Below are 19,388 nucleotides of genomic sequence, written 5' to 3'. Positions count from 1 at the left end.
CAACTACCGTACATTACAGTTAGACGCCTTGTATAGATGAATATAGACTTTGGTGTAATGAGATCAGAAAAGGACGGCTGCCATTTGTTCACCACCACCCTTTGTGAATCTGTTGTTTGCTGTTTCTGCTGTTACTGTAGAGAATCCTTCCAATGCTGGAGACTAATGAATTGTCCAAAGGGGCAGTAAAAGCTTCAGATATTCTATGTGGATCTACATGTGAAAATCCACAGTATAATACAGGTATAACATATATTATCCAACATCCGTGGAATTTCTCGGAAATGACACTCATCTGCGGTTCAGCAGTCATTTCTGCAGATTTCACACATTTTAATGTTGAGAGGTTATTCCTCTACAAATATTCAGGAAAAGAGACGGGTTACTTGTACAAATTCTGCAGAGGATTTGTGGTGAGATCAGCTGGAGAATTTCTATCAGATTTTTCTGTCTCATAAGGATTTACCTTTAATCTTCAGAGCTGTTAAGGATTCTTGATAGTAAGAGCAGATCGATCATCGCCCCATATTAAGGATACAACTGCTATAGCCCATGGGCTCTATGTACTTACTCTTTTGGGTTCCACACCTCGTGCCACAAAGTGATATTTATGCATGGCCCGAACCCACTGGCAGATGGAGGTACAAGCCTTTGATACCCTGGCGATGGCTGCCGGCTGAAACTCCTCATTATCAATGTAGGGGTGTATGGCTTTGATAACGGAATCCGGGATATTATCCTGACAACAGAGGAGGTGTGAGATCAGGAATTTTGTTCTTCATCCTTTTTTTAATAATTGACTGAGTTTTACCTTGTCAAATTTGAACAGCCCCTCCAGGAACTTGCTGGGGTCTTGCAGAAGACCTTTCCCCGGCTCCCAGTAGTCGTCTACTTTGCTTCCAGCTTTCTCTCCGGCCACTTTCTTTGGTTTGATGCCTTTCATTATGCACACGGCTTCAATCACAAGTTTTACTCCCACTGGGGGGCGCTGCATGGCCCGGACCTGATGGAGGAGGAACCAAATACTGATTTAATGCACTTTTCTGCTTCGAACCATTACATGGGGACTTGTCATCCGCACGTGTGCGTCTCATCCCACCGACACGGGCGCACACGAATACCTAGCTCCACCCACCTCAGTGACATCATTCCTATTTAGAGACTTCAGACTGGCGAGAGCGGCGTCCAGGGCCGGCAGAGCCTCGTCCAAGTCCTTCTGGGCGTCATCTGCAATCTCCTGGGCTTTGCCGGCCTTCTCTGTGGCCTTCGCTTCCTCTACCTGCACAGAGGCCCTGGTGGCTTCAGCTACTACGGTGTCTTCCTACAAGAAAGTTCCTGCTTATAGCGAGATGGCAGCTAAAGTAAAAAAAATGCCATGAGAAACGAAAAGGCGCCCCATATTGTTTTACCTGAATTTTCTGCATCGTGGTGACAGTGTCTTGTGCCGCCTCCTCCAGCAATGGCCGCATAATCTCCAATTCCTCTTGCATCTTGGCCACATCTTCAGCCGTGTGAAGAAGCTGAGAAAATCAGAGCAATAATAAGAGAGAATTTGGATTTGGAAGCCGTAAGCATCGCAGAGACAGCGCCGAACAGCACCGAAAAGGACAGCACTGCCGGGGACTTCGCCGGGGACAGGTGAGTATACAGCAGTTTGTGCAGTGCCATCCAGGGGGTCATCGGAGTTCCCAATGAACTCTCATGAACCCCTGGAAGTTACCATCGTGACACTCGCTGTAGCGCAGTTGTCGCAGGGATGTCATCAGGAGGTCATCAGAGTTCATTGGGAAATCCGATGACCTCCTGGATGTCTCTGCACACACACTGCTGGCAGGATACTCACCTGTCACTAGCGATGTCCCCAGCCATACTGTCCTCGGCGGTGCTGTCTCCAGCACTGTCACCGCGATGCTCCTGCTTCCAGCTGCTCACGGCAGTGAATAATCAATGAAAATAATGAGCGGGGGTCAGGAGCGGGAGGCAGCAGAGCCGGAGACAGCATCACTGGATACAGGTAAATATAGAAAATCTTTTTATTTAAAAACCGTATTTTCTCCGGTACATATCACACTGATGTCACATGGATCACATCAGTGTGCGGTCTGTGTGACACCCGTGCTGCCGGAGAAAAACGAACACGTCTCCGTGTGAAATAGCCGGGCCACACGGTCCGTGTGAAAACATGGCCGTGTGAGTACACAATAGGGTAACATGGGTACGTGTGACATCTGTGGTAAAAACGGATGTCACACGTACCTAAAACACGGACGTCTGAAACCAGCCTTACACTGTGTTGGTGATAGGTCTAATACCCTAACAAGTCTTCAGTGCAAGCAGTCTGCTTGGATTCATCTGGAGAAACTTTGTTGTTGTTGTTGTAGTTCCCCTCCCTGAGTCATCTGGAGATAAGTTGTTAACTTTCCCCTGTGTGTTCTTTAGAGCTTAGTGGGGCTGACTAGTGCTCATCCCTACCTAGCCTATTTCAGGATCAGTCAGGGTCAGGTATCCTGCTCAGAGCATAGGTCTGGAACCTATCTAGGGTGGTCAGGTCAGCCAGGGGCCAGCGGTAGGTTTCGTCAGGGGTCACCATCTCCCCCTTCCCTAGACACAGGATTTCCCCCTTCCCTTTTGCTTGATACTTCCCCATACCTAGCGTGACATAGGGTTATATTCTGACATTTTTTTTCTTTTATTTTATTTTAGTAATGGACATCATCCATTTATTTTTTCTATAGCGGAATCTGGATCTACAATCAATTATTTTTTATGGTATCAAATTGATTTTTTTATTTTTTGTATAACTTTTGTATATTATTCCAGAGATATATGACCATATAATTATATTAATGTCATCCATAATACTGTGATATGATGTTTGCGCTATGCTTTTTTATGGATGCTGTCAATTTAGAATACTTTTGTGCACTGTCACTTTAAATATGTTTTCTATCACGATGCTAATATTTCTCTTTAGATGGATATATACAGTTATGGCCAAAAGTGTTGAGTCAACAATGTCCCATGCACCGCTCCACTATTTGTGCTCCTCGTGGTACATATTACCTGTGTCAGGGAGCAATGCCACAAATAAGATTCATAAGATTCATCTATGCACTTTAGAATTGTTTTGCTGCCATAATATGCACGGATTCACTTTTTTATTGGTTAGTACTGGATAATTGAACCATAACATGAATATTGTGGTTTTGCTGCCTTTACTGTCATCTTCACTTTATGCACTATACACTTTATTTGTGATGACACTTTCTATTTGACATTATTATTATAAGGCGGTAACTTTTTGCAATTAGCAGCAACACAGCTTAATTCAGCAATGATGATAACTTTGAATTGTCCCTGTATCTTGTGAGCAGTGCCACCTTGTGGCCATTTGTGATACTGTATTTCTTTTTCCTCTTTTTCTGTAATTTTAAATAACTTAAAGCGCACCACTCCCCATGATTTTCCTATATAACCTAAAGCCAGTGCTATTCTGGCACTATCAGGCTGATTCCATACATGCCTTTAATTGTCAGCTCGGATGTTTAGGTTTTGAAACACAAGCAAGTAAAGTTTGTAAAATGAGCAGCTTTTTGATTGGCAGCAGCTGCTGATCAGCTGATAGCTGGGGTGGGTTTTGATACTGATTCCCACCCCCTGCCTGTTGTTCCTCCCCCTATCTGTTATTTATGCTATTTCTATTATAGAATCATTTTACTAAGTGGCTAGAAGGACCTGTGCTGATGTCATACTCATGTGACCAGAAGGGGTGGGTCCTCAGCCAACATAGCTGATACCAGGAAGCAACACAATATTTCTGTTGGCTGAGGCCCCCCCTTCTGGTCACACGGGTATGAAATCAGCACAGGTCCTTCTAGTCACTTAGTAAAACAATTCTATAATATAATTAGAATAAATAACAGATAAGGGAAGGAACAACAGGCAAGGGGTGGGAATCACTATCATACCCCCCCAGCCATCAGCTGATCGGCAGCTGCGGCCAATCAAAAAGCTGCTTATATTACAAACTTTACTTGCTTGTGTTTCAAAATCTATACATCCTAGCTGACAACTAAAGGTATGCATAGAATCAGCCTGATAGTGCCAGTATAGTACTGGTTTAAGGTTATATAGGAAAATCCTGGTGATTGGTGCGCTTTAATAAAATCTTCTTTATATTTATTCTGGTCTTTACGGCACATTTCTTTCATGTTGGAGCTATGTGAATATCTATATATTATTTATAGTTTATACAAATTACGGGTTTGTCATTTCCAAAAGGTGGCACTACAGGAGGGTTTAGTTCTCATGGAGCACAGCTTATCTGCAGCTATAAATGATATGTGGCCAATATAAAATCTTGGGAAATGAGTCCAATCAGTGTCAGTGTAAACTGATAAAACACAGCGTTGGCAAAAACCCCTTAGAGATCATTGTAGAATGAAAAAATGCATTATGCGAGAAAGGATGAAGATTAATAGGAGGTGGAATTTGATAGTGGCCCATGTAGATTCTTCATCTATGGGATCCCTCGTCCTCACCTTATCTAGCCCGCTCTTCATCCTTTCCTTGGCAGTCTTGATCTCCATCAGTTTTTTACCGATCAGACTGGAATATATACCCAGCAGCTCCAGGTAACTCTTGGGTGTGATGTAGTTATGCCGGGAGAGCTCTGCTAGGTATTGCTTGGACGTGACAGCCACAGACTGATGCATCTCAACGCACATCTGGATCTGCAGACGGACATTGTACAGGATTATGGACTGTGTCTACGAGACGCTGATATCCAGACAGAAGGGTAGAGAATGTCTGGAGTCACCAACCTACCATGCCTTGGACCACAGACTCTCTGGACTCGAGCTCTGGAATATCCATCAGGAATGAAGAGGCCACTGACTGTAAGGCTTCTGCTGGCCACTCGTCAAACCAATCAATAGTGCAGCAGGTGACTAAAGATGGAAACTGCCTCAGACGTGAGCGGAAGACCTCCCCTATCGGACTGTGAGAGAGGAGCAATGATGAGACGCCCATCAATGCTCATATTGTTCAGGGAGGTATCAGGGACACATACCTCATGCACAGGACCGTGTGGATGTTGCCCCTCACCCGTCTTGTGTAGGCCGCCATTAGATTGGCTTTGGTTGGCTGCTGCCCCATGTCTTGCACCACTGGTTTCATGACTGTGACAATCTGATCCTGCTCCTCAGGTCCGTACAGATTTGGGACATCCCCTGAATTCAGAATGTTGTTGATGTCTTCAAGGAAAGATTCATTCTTGATCTTAAAGATAAAGGATTATATTATAGAGGAAAGTATTGGAAAACTGCAGCAAAATGAATCTTAAGATCCCATCTAAAAGATGATAGTGGCCAACCTGGGTGTCGGTGAAGAGAAAAGTAATGGGAGTGTTCTGCAGCCCGGCTTTCAGCAGAATTCCCTTTATATCTTCTCTCCACTCTGGGATTCCATAGTTTTTGGACAATTCGATCTGGAAACATTCATATTCTGCCCTGGATTGTATGAAGGCAAAGTGTCAGGATAATGTGATGTGGGTAAATCAGGACAAAGTCCTCAACTGGTCCTTACATGTGACTGGCCAGTCTGGTAAGGGACTGTCTCCCACTTCCTCCAACACCGAGCAGTAGGGCATTGCCAAGTGGTTGGCGCAGGACACGACTGATCCGGCAAATATGCTGAATGGCATCCAGGAAAAGAACCAGCTTCATCTTTGCTGTGTTGACCTGATTATAATCTTCCATGTAATCCGCCATGACATGAAGGAGCTGATGCAAAAAAAAGAGCTGACTACTTGGGAACAGACGTTAAAAGTGGACAATGAGGGTCGGAATCTTGTGCTGGGTTGGCACCTTCTAAACAAAATAGCTAAAAGACACAAATTATCGGCTCGTGAAAAGTTTCTTGATAGACTTTTGTGATATTTTGGACATTTAGCTCTTTCCCAACCAATCGGATTGAAGAACAAGATATGACGTAACATGGTGCTTACAACATGATTGTTCGCCACTGATGTTCTGTGGAGTAGAAATAAGGCACCGGAGGCTGGAAGCGACTTTATGAGAGCAGCATATTCTCGGGCACCACCACTCTGTGTCCCCAACATACCACCACTCTGTGTCCCCAACATATCACCACTCTGTGTCCCCAACATAAGATGGTAGGGCACACACAATCCCCATTTTATGGTTTGGGGCCTTTTTCATACCTTTTCCCGGTCCTCAATGAGCTGATAGTATTTGGACTCCGTTCCAGAGGCCATGAAGTCCCCAAACAGCACTGGCTGCTGTGGTATCACCTCCTCGAAGGTGGCTCCAAATTCCTGCATCCTTCCCTTCATGAGGTCATCAAACCATCTTCGGTCCTCATCGTTCACTAGCCGATCCTGGAAAACCCGGCACGATTCATGGTACCACAACTTTAGTAGGCAGATCTTGTCCTACAAAGGAGAAGAGGAGACATTGAGGGCAAGGGATGTAACTCCAGTACCACAAATACTGGATGAATCGCCTGACAACCGACACGTGGTACCTCCCCAAGGACCCTCACCTCCATCTTTGCTGGTTCAGCCATCAATATTCCTTGGAAAACCTTGGATAGGTCCCGCAGATTGAAGGTGTAGTGAGACTTTGCAGGGGTGGGGAGCAGCTGTGATGTGATTGTGTTGTACACTTTAATGGTCGCCTCCACCAGCTGCTCTGAGAGGTGCCGGACCGCCGGGGCCCCTGCTACAAGGACGGAAAGAAAGGCAAATGATACAGATGGAGGTTCACCCTGAGAGACTCATCGAGCCACAACATGGGGAAATGAGGGAGGACTGGACACATTCAGAACGAGGACGGCACGGACATAGAAACCGCACAAGCTCTGTCTATTTGCTGCCTTCACATACGGTATCATCTGACCTGTCTGTCAAGAACACAATTCCTTCTTCTCACTTACTGACTGCTTCCTTGTAAGTTCTGTCTCCAAGTAATCCAGCTAGAAAATGGGAAATACTCAGTGACCTGCACATTGGCCTATAAACTGCACAAAGCTGTAAAATTACAGACATTATCGATTGCGTTAATCCTATAAATCAGATAATAGATCTGATAATCGCCTCGATAACATACCACCGATCAACAGACAAATCTGCAAATGGCTCGTATGTTGGTTGATCGGGTTGATTATCATTGTTGTCGCAGCACATCACCCCGTGCACCAGGACGTGCGGCCGACAATACACAAGCTGAGTGGGGACAGAACCATCATAGTGACTATTGTTCTCTTCCAACTCATGAACAGGGCCACAGACGAGCGCTGATGAAATAAAACTTACACTATTATTCTATCTTTTAAAGCTCCGAGTTCATACGTAGAAAGAAAAGCAGATTTATTGGCAAAACAATTATCTAAATGAACCTTAGGGCCAGCAATAGCCATTATTTATCTCACCTGACCAGCCCTGTACATATGTGCTACCGGCAGAGCGTGCATGTGTTTTCAGTGGAGAGAGTAAGCTGCTGCCAGATATTGCTGGCGGTGTCTTATGTCACCAGGAGCATCAGTTATCTAAGGTTAGGTGGTAAAATGCAGATCAATCCAGAGAATAAAAATGCCCTGGTGGAACGGAGTGACGGCAGCACATGTGCAACGCTGTTGCTTTAATTTACATGGGACTGATGGAACCTTGGATATTTCTGGCGGTATCATATAGAATGAATGGAGCAATGACTTGGATGCTTCACCTCCACTCTTATGTGACACTAGCTGTAGAAACTGGCGTTGCCCGAGATAGTAACTATGTGTCATTCCCACTCTCCTTCTCATCACTGAAATCATATTACCTCACACATAAGCTGTTTTATACTAAGAATGTGCTTAATAATCTATAGCAACCAATCAGAGGTCCTTGACCTGTAACAAAATAGAAGCATACCTGTGATTGGTTGCTATAGGCCACCTGATAAATATCCATGGTAACTGTCAAAACAGCCAATATATTACCTCACGAATCCAGTTTCTGTGTGTGCATATCTCATTCTGTATATGTCTCTTTCTGAGTGTCTCTTTCTGTATATGTGTCTTTCTCAGTGTCTCTTTCTGTGTGTGTGTCTCTTTCTGTATGCATGACTCTTTCTGTATGTGTGTGTATCTGTGTGTGTGTCTTTCTGTGTGTATGTTTCTTTCTGTGTGTGTGTCTTTTTATGTGTGTGTATGTCTCTTTGTGTGCGTGGTGGTCTCTTTGTGTGTCTCTTTTTCTGTCCATAATAGGAGTCAATAATAACAGATCTGTTCCCAGCTCCATTGACTTTAATGTAAGCAGTTTTTTGGTAAATAACTGTAAAGTGCGGGTTTAAATTCTCCCCTCAAAACATAGTCTATGATGTTCCATGAGTCAAATGAGGTGTCCGCGCAAAATTTGGTGATTGTAAATGCGACGGTGCGGATTCCTTTAGTGGACACACACACACACACACACACACACACACACACACACACACACAAATTCACACACACACACACACACAGACAAACACAAATTCACACACACACACACACACACACACACACACACACACACACACACACACACACACACACACACACTCAGCTTTATATATTAGATATCCGTGTCTTGTTCTCTGTATCAGTCGAGGTCCCAATCAATCTGCAAATTGTCAACTACCCCTTTAATTGGTAGTAACTTTTAATGATAAAGGCTCAGCCTGGTGGACAGATCATTCTATTAAAGGTCCGGTAGTCCGGCAGCGCTGTTATAATATGATATTCCAAACCACTGGCATCTGTAGTGTCCAATAGAGATACAATATCTCACAGCCAATTCTCCAGCCATCCCTCATCTCGTCCTCGGTCACTCACCCATCCAACTTCCCAGAATGGTGGAGAAGATCCGGCTCTTGCTGGTGTCTGCCATCTCAGAAAAGCACAAGTAGTTGAAGTGACGTGTGAGACGAGGTGACACCGGATTCCTGCCTCCTCCAGGGGGTCCCATGGCGCACAGAAAATTTATGTCCACTAATTTCTTGAAGACCCCTACCAAAGTTCAAAAAATTATATTAACTTGTGTTGGGAGATCTTTCCCACTACACTGGCTCCATCATGCGTTCTTGAGGCGGGTGTCCTCGGTTTTTGCTCACTTCCTCTACATGTCGGTGACATATATGACTGCCTCTTACCTATTTGCTTGCGGTCGTACCATCCCCCGTGATCCATCCACTGTCTCAGTAGCTCTATAGGAGGCTGTGCTCCGTACGTCTCCAGGGCGGGCATGTTCATGTCATCGATGAAGAAGATAAAGTAGCGCCCCAGCGGTGGTCCGAACACCCCCTTCCTCCTGTAATTACAAAAGTGCAGATGAATGACCCCCAAGCCTTTCTGCACAATCCTGCTCCATCCCGGTACAGATGATGGACAGGATTAACGATCTGGTGCTGTGGATTTTGGGGTGTATGCTAAAGATGTCTCCCCTCTCCCACCCCATTATGTTTTTTGCCTTTTGTCCAGTTTGCTGTCGATCAGGTCTTGGGTTTGATTAGCGGAGGTCCTTGCAGAAAACATGAGGAAGTGGCTGATGTATTCCTGGGGCATGTTCTTTAGCAGCTTGTCAGAGATGGTCAGGGTCTTCCCGGTCCCTGTAGGACCCACACACAGAACCTGCAGACAAAATACCGGACAGGTCACATATGAGGTCCAGACACAATGGCCGTCATTCCTGCAGTGGCGATATGATGGCCTCTACACCCTCACCAGCCTCTTGTTGCTCAGTAGCATCCCAAGAAGATGTGACATTCGCACGGTGTCCAGGGTGGGCACGATGATGTCCGCATAGCTTGTGTCAGGAGCAATGGAGAAAGCAGCGGCGGACTCCATCCAATTCACCCAGCGCACCTCAATGAGAAAAATACCTGTAAATGGGTGGAATATAAGGCGATGCCACTGGTGGCGATACACATGGGGCATGGACGTCTCACCTGCCTCTGTGCGTCGTCCTCCTCATCATCGGCGATGCGGCTGATCCCGGCATCATCCAGCATGTAATCATAGACCAGACCGTCTTCTGGGAACAGAATAGTCACCTGAGGATAAAAGCAGAGATATAGTCAATAGACTCTTTCTCTGTATGTGTCTCTGTCTGTGTGTGTGTGTTTCTTTTTTGCGTGGGTCTCTTTCTGTCTGTGTGTCTATTTCTGTGTGTGTGTCTCTTTCTGTATGTATGTCTCTTTATGTGTGTGTCTCTTTCTGTGTGTGGGTTTCTTTATGTGTCTCTTTCTGTGTGTGTCTCTTTCTGTGTGTGTCTCTTTATGTGTATATGTCTCTTTATGTGTGTATGTCTCTTTATGTGTGTATGTCTCTTTATGTGTGTGTCTCTTTCTGTGTGTGGGTCTTCTCTTTATGTGTCTCTTTCTGTGTGTGTCTCTTTCTGTGTGTCTCTCTTTATGTGTGTATGTCTCTTTATGTGTGTATGTCTCTTTATGTATGTGGGGGTCTTTCTGTGTGTGTTTCTTTCTGTGTGTGTGTCTCTGGGTGTGTGTCTCTTTCTGTGTGTATGTCTCTTTCTGTGTGTGTCTCTTTATGTGTGTATGTCTCTTTATGTGTGAATGTCTCCTTATGTGTGTGGGGGTCTTTCTGTGTGTGTTTCTTTCTGTGTGTGTGTGTGTGTGTCTCTCTTTCTGTGTGTGTGTCTCTTTGTGTGTGGGTCTCTTTGTGTGTCTCTTTCTCTGTCCATAATAGGAGTCTATAATAACAGATCTGTTCCCAGCTCCATTGATTTTAATACAGCCGCAGATTGAGTGGGATGTAGTGTAGAGAGCGGTCCAAACTGGCCCTGTGATATGTGTCTATGAGTCTACTTATCCTACAAATCGAGGCTGTGATGCAGATTACCAGCTGCGGTGACCCTACTAGTCCCAGCATGTCACAATATTCTCAGAGCATGCTAGGAGTTGTAGTTTTTCAGTCTCAAAGGACTCAGCATCCAGTAGAGTGGGGTCACACACATGAGACACCCTCTCCCCTGACTCCGGTCTCATCGGTGGAAGATGCCGGTCACACATGCCACATGTCGTACCTTCTCAGATGCCATTTTATCCCTTAGAAATTTGCTAAACAGCAAGCGTCCATCCGAGTCCCCAGTGATTCCCACGCTCCAAATAAGAGAGAACATGACCCAGCTTTCCACCAGCTCCCCAATACGATCCAGCTTTTCCTGGGGGATCTTCTTCTGTCCCTGGGAAAACAGAACAAATGTTCAGGAGGTTCGGGTGTAGGGCACAGGACACCGTCCTTTCAGCCATTTAACTGTCAGAACTGTGACTGCAGCTCTGGAGGTGACTGCAACATTACGTAGGATGTGATATGGACGTTCTCCCCGACTGGGAATAGTCCCTAATGGGTGATGGGATCTACCTCTCTAGGAATGAAAGGTTGGAAGAAGCACTCCAGCAGTTTCAGAAGGCTCATCACCAGGTTACTGGAGGTGGAGGTGATCACTTCCTTGACTGAGCGATGCACAAACTGGATGGCATCCTAAGGGCGAGAGAAGGAATATCATCAAATCACTTATACAGTGACGAGGCAGATACTTTACACTGCAGTTCTGATCTATGACTCCATCTTAACTGTACTGTACCCTCGATCTATCTTCTCCCATGCTTTACACTGCAGCTCAGACAAGAGTAGAAACAGAAAAAGGCAAAATGTGCCGATGATGTTCAGATTATGCAACATCTTAGTGTGACGTCGCATGGCGGACATCTATGGTTTATACCTGCAGGAACCGTGAGAATAACGACTCCAGCTGCTGCACATACGGCGTCATCACAGAGGGAATATGGCGGAGCCAACATTCGGTGAAAGGGTCAAGTCCAAGGATACTGGGTTCTAGGTACACCATGCCACAGCGGGAAACAGTGGCCGGAGACGCAACGGCCAAATCCTGGACCTCAAACATCATTGTCATGGCCTGAAGAAGGAGAAGACAATTCAGTTGAGCCAAAGGGCGATGTTGGCACTCACTAATAGAATATTAGTGTTTTGGGGTCACCTCTGTCAGCTTTATGATCTCGCCTGAGCTCAGACAAAGCTTCTTATTGTCATCCAGGACCGTGTTCATATTCTCAATCCAAACTGCGTCTACGGGGCCATCGAACATGTACCACTTCTTGTCCGGATCTGAAGACGAGGCGCCTCCTCGAATGAGTGATGACAGGATCCCGTCCGTCCTACAAAGTGAGGAAAAATCCCAAAGTAACAGGACATCTGGACAGAGACGTCTCTAGGCAGCCAGAATTAATGCAGTGGTTTACCATTCGTGGGTGAGAAGATCGAACTCTCCGTACAACTGACCCATGGTGATGGACTTGGGATTTAGGATGTAGTAGTGAACGGTCTCGTAGGTCCCTCCGCTGACAGAGGGGAGACCCTTAAGAGAGGACATAGCGGCCGCCAGAACCTTAAAGCACTGTAGAGACAGAACTGACCATCATTCCCTCTGTCATCGCTGTGTAGGGTCAGATATTGGTAACAAAAACGTCACGCACCTCTGACTTCCCTGAACCGGTAGGTCCCACCAGCATAAGGCCATGACGCACCACGGTGGTCTCGTACAGCTGGATGCACTTGGTCACAAATCCTGATGTCAGAAAACAGCAAGATTATCAACAAGCTCGCAGGCAAATGCATCAGTGTAAGGCTGGTTTCAGACGTCCGTGTTTAATCAGGTACCAATCACACGCATAGTTATGGTCACACGTGTGACATCCGTGTTTGCTTGCATGTGACAAGTACCGGAGAAAACACGGGTCTGTGAAATAAAAAGATTTTTCATATTTACCTGCTGTCTCCATCTCTGCTGCCTCCCGCTCCTGACTGCAGCTCATTATATTCATCGATTATTCACCGCACTCAGGAAGCCGGAGCATCGTGGGGACAGTGCTGGGTACAGCACCGCCGAGGACAGCACCGCGGGGACAGGTGAGTATTCACAAAGCACAGTGACATCCAGGAGGTCATCGGAGTTCCCAATGAACTCTCATGACATCCTGATGACCCCGGCGACACCCGCGCTACAAGTTCACGGGTTCATCAGAGTTCATAGGGAACTGTGATGAGTCCTCGATGCTGTCCCCGCAATGTTCCGGCTTCTAGGTTCTCACCACATACACACACACAAACACACACACACACACAATCTGCTGTAAACTCACCCAGTGATGCGGTCCCCGGCACTGAAGTCCCCAGCACTGTCCCCGCTTCCAGCTCCACAGGGAACTGAATATTCAGTGAGTATAATGAGCGGCGATAAGGAGCGGGAGGCAGCAGAGCCGGAGACAGAATCGCTGGAGAGGGGTAAATATAGAAAATATTTTTATTAAAAAGACCCATATTTTCTCCGGTATGTTTTACACTGATGTCACACGGATCACATCAGTGTGTGATCCGTGTGACATCCGTGCTGCCGGAGATGCCTGCGTGTGTGCGTGCGAGGTCAAGAAAGGTCACACGGTCTGTATGCAAACACGGACATGTGAGGCACATCAGAGAATAATATGGGTACGTGTGACATCCGTGTTAAAAACGTATGTCACACGTACCTAAAATACGGACGTCTGAAACCAGCCTAAGAGCGGAGGCTGAGGTCAATCACAGAGGGCAATATATCACCTATCCTTATTCTTCAAGGACTTTATAGGATACTTGGGAGTAAGGACCAGCACACAAACACTACATGTCTTCTTACCGTCCACGTCTTTGAGGTTTCTCAGAGAGCAAGTCTTACGAATAGCCTCTTCCAGGATGCCGTAATCTATGGGTTCCTCCTCTATCCTGGGGAAGAGATCAGACACAATCCCACTGAAGAGTTTCAGGTCATCCTGCAGGAACTTGGGGACGTTGACATCACGGATGGCTCGGAGGCAGATGAGCTCCTGTACGGACCCAAACATAATAATGTGTCAGAAGAAAGAAACTGGAGGTGTCATGGATGTGTCTGGACCTTCAGGTGCTGCTGCTGGGACCAGGTGCAGAAGGGCCCGGCGATTGTCCAGACATCAATGGACGCTGTCCCTTTAAGGGCTTGATTTAGGTTTTTTTTCTGTTTCCTTGCCAGGTTGGAGGAGCCTTTCCTCCAGCTGGTAATTAAGGGCCTTTATAACGTGGAGCCCCTCACTCCTCCAGGGCGGGTTATACTCAGCACTTGGAGAAGTTGCTTGCTCAGGAGTGCATGTGACTTCAGACTACTGTGGCTGATTATTCTGAAGATTCCCTCTCAAAGATAAGTTGTTGTTTTTCCTTTTTCCCCTTTTGCTGTTTATTTTTGTGTTTGTTTTTCCATCCGTGGATTGGTGGGTGGTGGGATTTAGTCCTAGGGTCTGGCTAGGAGACAGGGGCACGTTGGCGGGCCACACCTCCTAACCCATGTAGTTACCTGTGGTTTGAGGGCAAGCGCAGGGCCCCCCAGTGTTAGGGTCAGCGCAGGAGCCCCTGGTCACCCTCCCCTCTTTCTGTTTCAGCCTCCCTTATTCCCAGGAGTCTTGGGTGTCTCTCCCCATACCCAGCGTGACAGGAGGTGAGGGGAACACATGGGCGATGTCTGCACTGCCACAGCCATGGTGCTGAGCGCATATGATGTCTATGGCAGCTTGTATCCTGCAATAATCACAGCATTCACAGATTACAGGCTGCCATAAACATCACTACTGTCCTGCTCATGGATGATCGATCATCCAGATTTGCATCATCAGCATCATTATCAGCCTTTCTACATGTAAGAGGGGAGGAAATCTGATCGGAAACAGTCTCCAGACCCATGGAAAATTCTGGCATCACCTCGTTCATGGTGGGATTTTCTCTCTTCAAGTTTCCGGCAGCAGAAATCACCGTCTTCACAGCTCTCATCCCAAAATCGTAGTGATCCTGGGAAGGAACGCAGGCGTGTCAGTGATCACAGATGGAAAATGATGGCTAATTCAGCAAAAAGAAGGGAATTTTGTTTACTTACCGTAAATTCCTTTTCTTCTAGCTCCAATTGGGAGACCCAGACAATTGGGTGTATAGCTACTGCCTCCGGAGGCCACACAAAGTATTACACTCAAAAGTGTAAACCCCTCCCCTCTGCTATACACCCTCCCGTGCATCACGGGCTCCTCAGTTTTGGTGCAAAAGCAGGAAGGAGGAAACTTATAAATTGGTCTAAGGTAAATTCAATCCGAAGGATGTTCGGAGAACTGAAACCATGACCAAGAACAATTCAATCTGAACAACATGTGTACACAAAAGAACAAACAGCCCGAAGGGAACAGGGGCGGGTGCTGGGTCTCCCAATTGGAGCTAGAAGAAAAGGAATTTACGGTAAGTAAACAAAATTCCCTTCTTCTTTGTCGCTCCATTGGGAGACCTAGACAATTGGGACGTCCAAAAGCAGTCCCTGGGTGGGTAAAGAATACCTCGTAATATAGCCGTAAAACGGCCCCTTCCTACAGGTGGGCAACCGCCGCCTGAAGGACTCGCCTACCTAAGCTGGCATCTGCCGAGCGTAGGTATGCACTAGATAGTGCTCCGTGAAGGCGTGCAGACTCAACCAGGTAGTCGCCTGACACCCCTGCTGAGCCGTAGCCTGGTGCAGCAACGCCCAGGACGCACCCACGGCTCTGGGAGAATGGCCTTCAGCCTTGAAGGAACCGGAAGCCCAGCGGAACGGTAGGCTTCGAGAATTGGTTCCTTGATCCACCGAGCCAAGTTGACTTGGGAGCTTGCGACCCTTTACGCTGGTCAGCGACAAGGACAAGAGTGCATCCGAGCGGCGCAGGGGCGCCGTACAAGAAATGTAGAGTCTGAGTGCTCTCACCAGACCTAACAAGTGCAAATCCTTTCCACGTTGGTGAACCGGATGAGACAAAAAGAAGGTAAGAAGGTATCCTGATTGAGATGAACAGAGGATACCACCTTCGGGAGAAATTCCAGAACCGAACGCAGAACCAGCTTGTCCTGGTGAAACACCAGGAAGGGGGACTTTACATGACAGCGCTGCTATGTCAGACACTCTGCGGAGTGACGTGACTGCCACTAGGAAGACCACCCGCTGCGAAAGGCGTGAAAGAGAATATCCCTCATTGGCTCGAAGGGTGGATTCTGAAGAGCCGGTATCACCCTGTTCCGATCCCAGGGTTCTCGCCGACGCTTGTAAGGAGGGACTATGTGGCAAACCCCCTGCAGGAACGAGCGTACCTGAGGGAGTTTGGCTAGACGCTTTTGAAACACAAACACAGAAAGCGCCGAAACTTGTCCCTTAAGGGAACCGAGAGACAACCCCTTCTCCATTCCGGATTGAAGGAAGGACAGAAGTGGGCAAGGCGAATGGCCAGAGAGTAAAACTCTGATCAGAGCACCAGGATAAGAAGATCTTCCACGTCCTGTGGTACATCTTTGGCGGACGTTGGTTGCTTGGCCTGTCTCATAGTGGCAATGACCTCTTGAGATAACCCTGAAGACGCTAGGATCCAGTACTCAATGGCTACGCAGTCAGGTTGAGGGCCGCAGAATTCAGAATGCGTCTGCCGCCAGAGCTCTGTGATCTTGAGAACGTGCCATGAAGGCCGGGACCTTGTTGATGTGCCGGGACGCCAATAGGTCGACGTCCGGCTTCCCCCAGCGGCAACAATCTCTTGAAACACGTCCGGTCGAAGAGACCATTCCCCTGCGTCCATGCCCTGGCGACTGAGAAAGTCTGCTTCCCAGTTTTCTACGCCCGGGATGTGAACTGCGGAGATGGTGGAGGCTGTGGCTTCCACCCACAGCAGAATCCGCCGGACTTGCTGGAAGGCTTGCCGACTGCTTGTGCCGCCTTGGTGGTTGATGTATGCCACCGCCGTGGCGTTGTCCGACTGAATTCGGATCTGCCTGCCTTCCAGCCATGGCTGGAACGCTATTAGGGCTAGAACACTGCCCTTCTCTCCAGAACATTGATCTGGAGGGAGGACTCTGCTGAGTCCATGTACCCTGAGCCCTGTTTTGGAGGAAGACTCCCTGACAGACTCGCGTCCGCCGTGACCACAGCCCAGGATGTGGGCAGGAAGGATTTTTCCTTCGACAAGAGTGGGAAGAAGCCACCACTGAAGGGAGGCCATGGCTGCCCGAGAAGGAGCAACGTTCTTGTCGAGGGACGTCGAATTGCTGTCCCATTTGCGGAGAAAGTCCCATTAAAGTGGGCGCAGATGAATCTGCGCAAACGGAGCTGCCTCTATTGCTGCCACCAACTTCTCTAGGAAGTGCATGAGGCGCCTCACGGGTGTGACTGGGCTCGAAGGAACGATTGCACCCCTGTCTGTAGTGAACGCTGTTTGTCCAGCGGAAGCTTCACTATCGCTGAGAGAGTATGAAACTCCATGCCGAGATATGTCAGTGATTGGGCCGGTGCCAATTTTGAGTTTAGGAAAAATTGATGAACCACCCGAATCTCTGGAGAGTCTCTAGAGCAATGTTCAGTCTGTGTTGGCATGCCATCCGAGAGGGGGCCTTGACCAGCAGATTGCCTGAGAGAGTAGGACCGCTACCACCGTTGTCATGACCTTGGTGAAGGCCCGTAGGGCTGTCACCAGGCCGAAAGTTAGTGCCACGAACTGAAGGTGTTCGTTCCCTATGGCGAAGCGCAGGAAGCGCTGATATTCTGGTACAATCGGCACGTGGAAATAAGCATCCCTGATGTCGATTGATGCTAGGAAACCTCCTTGGGCCATCAAAGGTGATGGCAAGCGGAGAGATTCCATCCGGAACCGTCAGGTTCTCCGTCCGTTGAGCCGTGTGAAGTCCAGAACGGGGCGGAGTGATCCGTCCTATCTGGTACCACGAACAAGCTGGAGTAAAAAGCCGCGACTACGTTCTTGAAGGGGAACGAGGATCGCAACTCCTCCTGCCTTCGGAGTGTTCACCGACTGGAAACGTGCATCGGCTCGCTCGGGGGACGGAGATGCTGTGAATCAACGAGTCGGAGGACGAGAACTGAGCTCTATCCTGTGACCGTAAGACAGAATGTCTCCTACATCGGTCTTGGACATGTGGGGACCACTCCCCTGACCTGGACCGCCATGCAGAAAAGGTTCTCTGTGCACGGCGGAGGATAAAAATACCACCGCCTGAGACGTCAAAGACGCTAATTGCGAAGCACAGGATGACCGCATTGATTGAGATAGCCTGGAGTGCCCACCCCTGCAAAGGCTGGGGCAACGGACGCGCCTATGGCTTCATAGATGGATCCCATTAGGAGTTCTATCTGTCTGTCCGTGGCATTCTTGAGCGTGGACCCGCCAGCCACTGCTACTACTGATCTAGCCGCCAGTCCGAGACTGGCGGGCACCTTATGACACTGAGCCGAAACCTTAACAACGTCAGAGGGAAAGGGACAACGTGTGTTATAAGGCGTTCAGTAAAACGCTTGTCCGGGAAGGTGTGCTTCTGGACAGAATCTGTGAAGCCTTGAGAGCCACGTCCGGACAGAGTCCTGGGTTGCGACCTCCGCCCCATCCTCTAGAGGGTCCTCAAGCTGAGACCCTAGAAGTCGGGGAAGATTCCAAGCAAGGCTGCTTAGCCGGACTGGGACTGCGGTTCGTGCTGGAGTTTACCACGTACTAACTAGAGGCCACCCCAGGAACACGCTTCGTCGCAGACCGAGGGAGGCCTGGGGCGATCCCGCAGTGCCCGGGTCCTGTGTAAGGGGCCGGTCTGGACTGCAAACTCCTAGTCTCTTAGCCGACCATTTGTCCATAGCCTGAGACATGGATAGTGAAAATGACCCAGAGAGTTTCTCAGCAAAGCTGTAACTCTGTCCCTGCCGCCTGGACAGGGAACGCCGGCGAAGCTCAACCAGTGAAACTGCATTCAAACATTATATAGCCATATATACAGTGTATCCCATATACAGTTCATCACTCTAGGGGGCCCAGCATCGAGAAGAAGCCCCCTGGTGTACCGACCCTGAAGCAGTATGTGCTGCTGAAAACATGGCTGTCGGCGTGTACAGTGGAGGGGGGAGCCGTGGGCGTAACCCCAAAAGTGCAGGAATCTGGTGCCCTGAGCGAAACGTGAGGGAGGCGGAGGACAGCCAAGTGTGCTCCAGCCGTCACTGCTAGCCTCCGACTGACCGTCCCGCCCTTCCCCCTGACTGGCAGGGCCAGGGACGAGAGTTTAAGTCGCTAGGCCGCAAAAGCCGGAAACTAAAGTTACAGACCGCGGCCGGCAAGCAGGCGCGGTCGGCGCGGTAGTCGCCAAGTCTGAGGCGAAGCTGCTCTCTGCACCGTCCCCAAGGGGACACTGAGTCCTTGAGGGGATCAGTTCCGTAGCGTGATTAGTGAGGGGGGCGGAGGACAGCGAAGTGT

General features: G+C 48.2%; 1 protein-coding gene across 1 annotated transcript in view; it reads right to left on the bottom strand.

The window, feature by feature from the left end:
- Window positions 1-19,388, bottom strand: part of DNAH1 (dynein axonemal heavy chain 1) — a 105,538-nt gene that overhangs the window by 41,258 nt on the left and 44,892 nt on the right. The window contains exons 33-57 of the mRNA XM_075321632.1: window positions 14,848-14,934; window positions 13,760-13,946; window positions 12,561-12,652; window positions 12,327-12,481; window positions 12,065-12,242; window positions 11,789-11,983; window positions 11,428-11,547; window positions 11,090-11,248; window positions 9,993-10,097; window positions 9,769-9,909; window positions 9,515-9,675; window positions 9,198-9,355; window positions 8,881-9,054; window positions 6,958-6,996; window positions 6,565-6,743; window positions 6,224-6,454; window positions 5,587-5,783; window positions 5,375-5,510; window positions 5,072-5,280; window positions 4,828-4,999; window positions 4,542-4,733; window positions 1,410-1,520; window positions 1,136-1,321; window positions 812-1,003; window positions 572-739 (exon numbers count right to left, since the gene is read on the bottom strand). Of these exons, the coding sequence (XP_075177747.1) occupies window positions 572-739; window positions 812-1,003; window positions 1,136-1,321; window positions 1,410-1,520; window positions 4,542-4,733; window positions 4,828-4,999; window positions 5,072-5,280; window positions 5,375-5,510; window positions 5,587-5,783; window positions 6,224-6,454; window positions 6,565-6,743; window positions 6,958-6,996; window positions 8,881-9,054; window positions 9,198-9,355; window positions 9,515-9,675; window positions 9,769-9,909; window positions 9,993-10,097; window positions 11,090-11,248; window positions 11,428-11,547; window positions 11,789-11,983; window positions 12,065-12,242; window positions 12,327-12,481; window positions 12,561-12,652; window positions 13,760-13,946; window positions 14,848-14,934 (3,924 nt within the window). The remainder of the gene's footprint in view (window positions 1-571; window positions 740-811; window positions 1,004-1,135; window positions 1,322-1,409; window positions 1,521-4,541; window positions 4,734-4,827; window positions 5,000-5,071; window positions 5,281-5,374; window positions 5,511-5,586; window positions 5,784-6,223; window positions 6,455-6,564; window positions 6,744-6,957; window positions 6,997-8,880; window positions 9,055-9,197; window positions 9,356-9,514; window positions 9,676-9,768; window positions 9,910-9,992; window positions 10,098-11,089; window positions 11,249-11,427; window positions 11,548-11,788; window positions 11,984-12,064; window positions 12,243-12,326; window positions 12,482-12,560; window positions 12,653-13,759; window positions 13,947-14,847; window positions 14,935-19,388) is intronic.

This window comes from Anomaloglossus baeobatrachus, chromosome 8, assembly GCF_048569485.1.
Source record: "Anomaloglossus baeobatrachus isolate aAnoBae1 chromosome 8, aAnoBae1.hap1, whole genome shotgun sequence".
Lineage (NCBI taxonomy): Eukaryota > Metazoa > Chordata > Amphibia > Anura > Aromobatidae > Anomaloglossus > Anomaloglossus baeobatrachus.
Note: the sequence above shows the minus strand (reverse complement) of the source record. Positions and strands in the feature narration are given on the sequence as shown.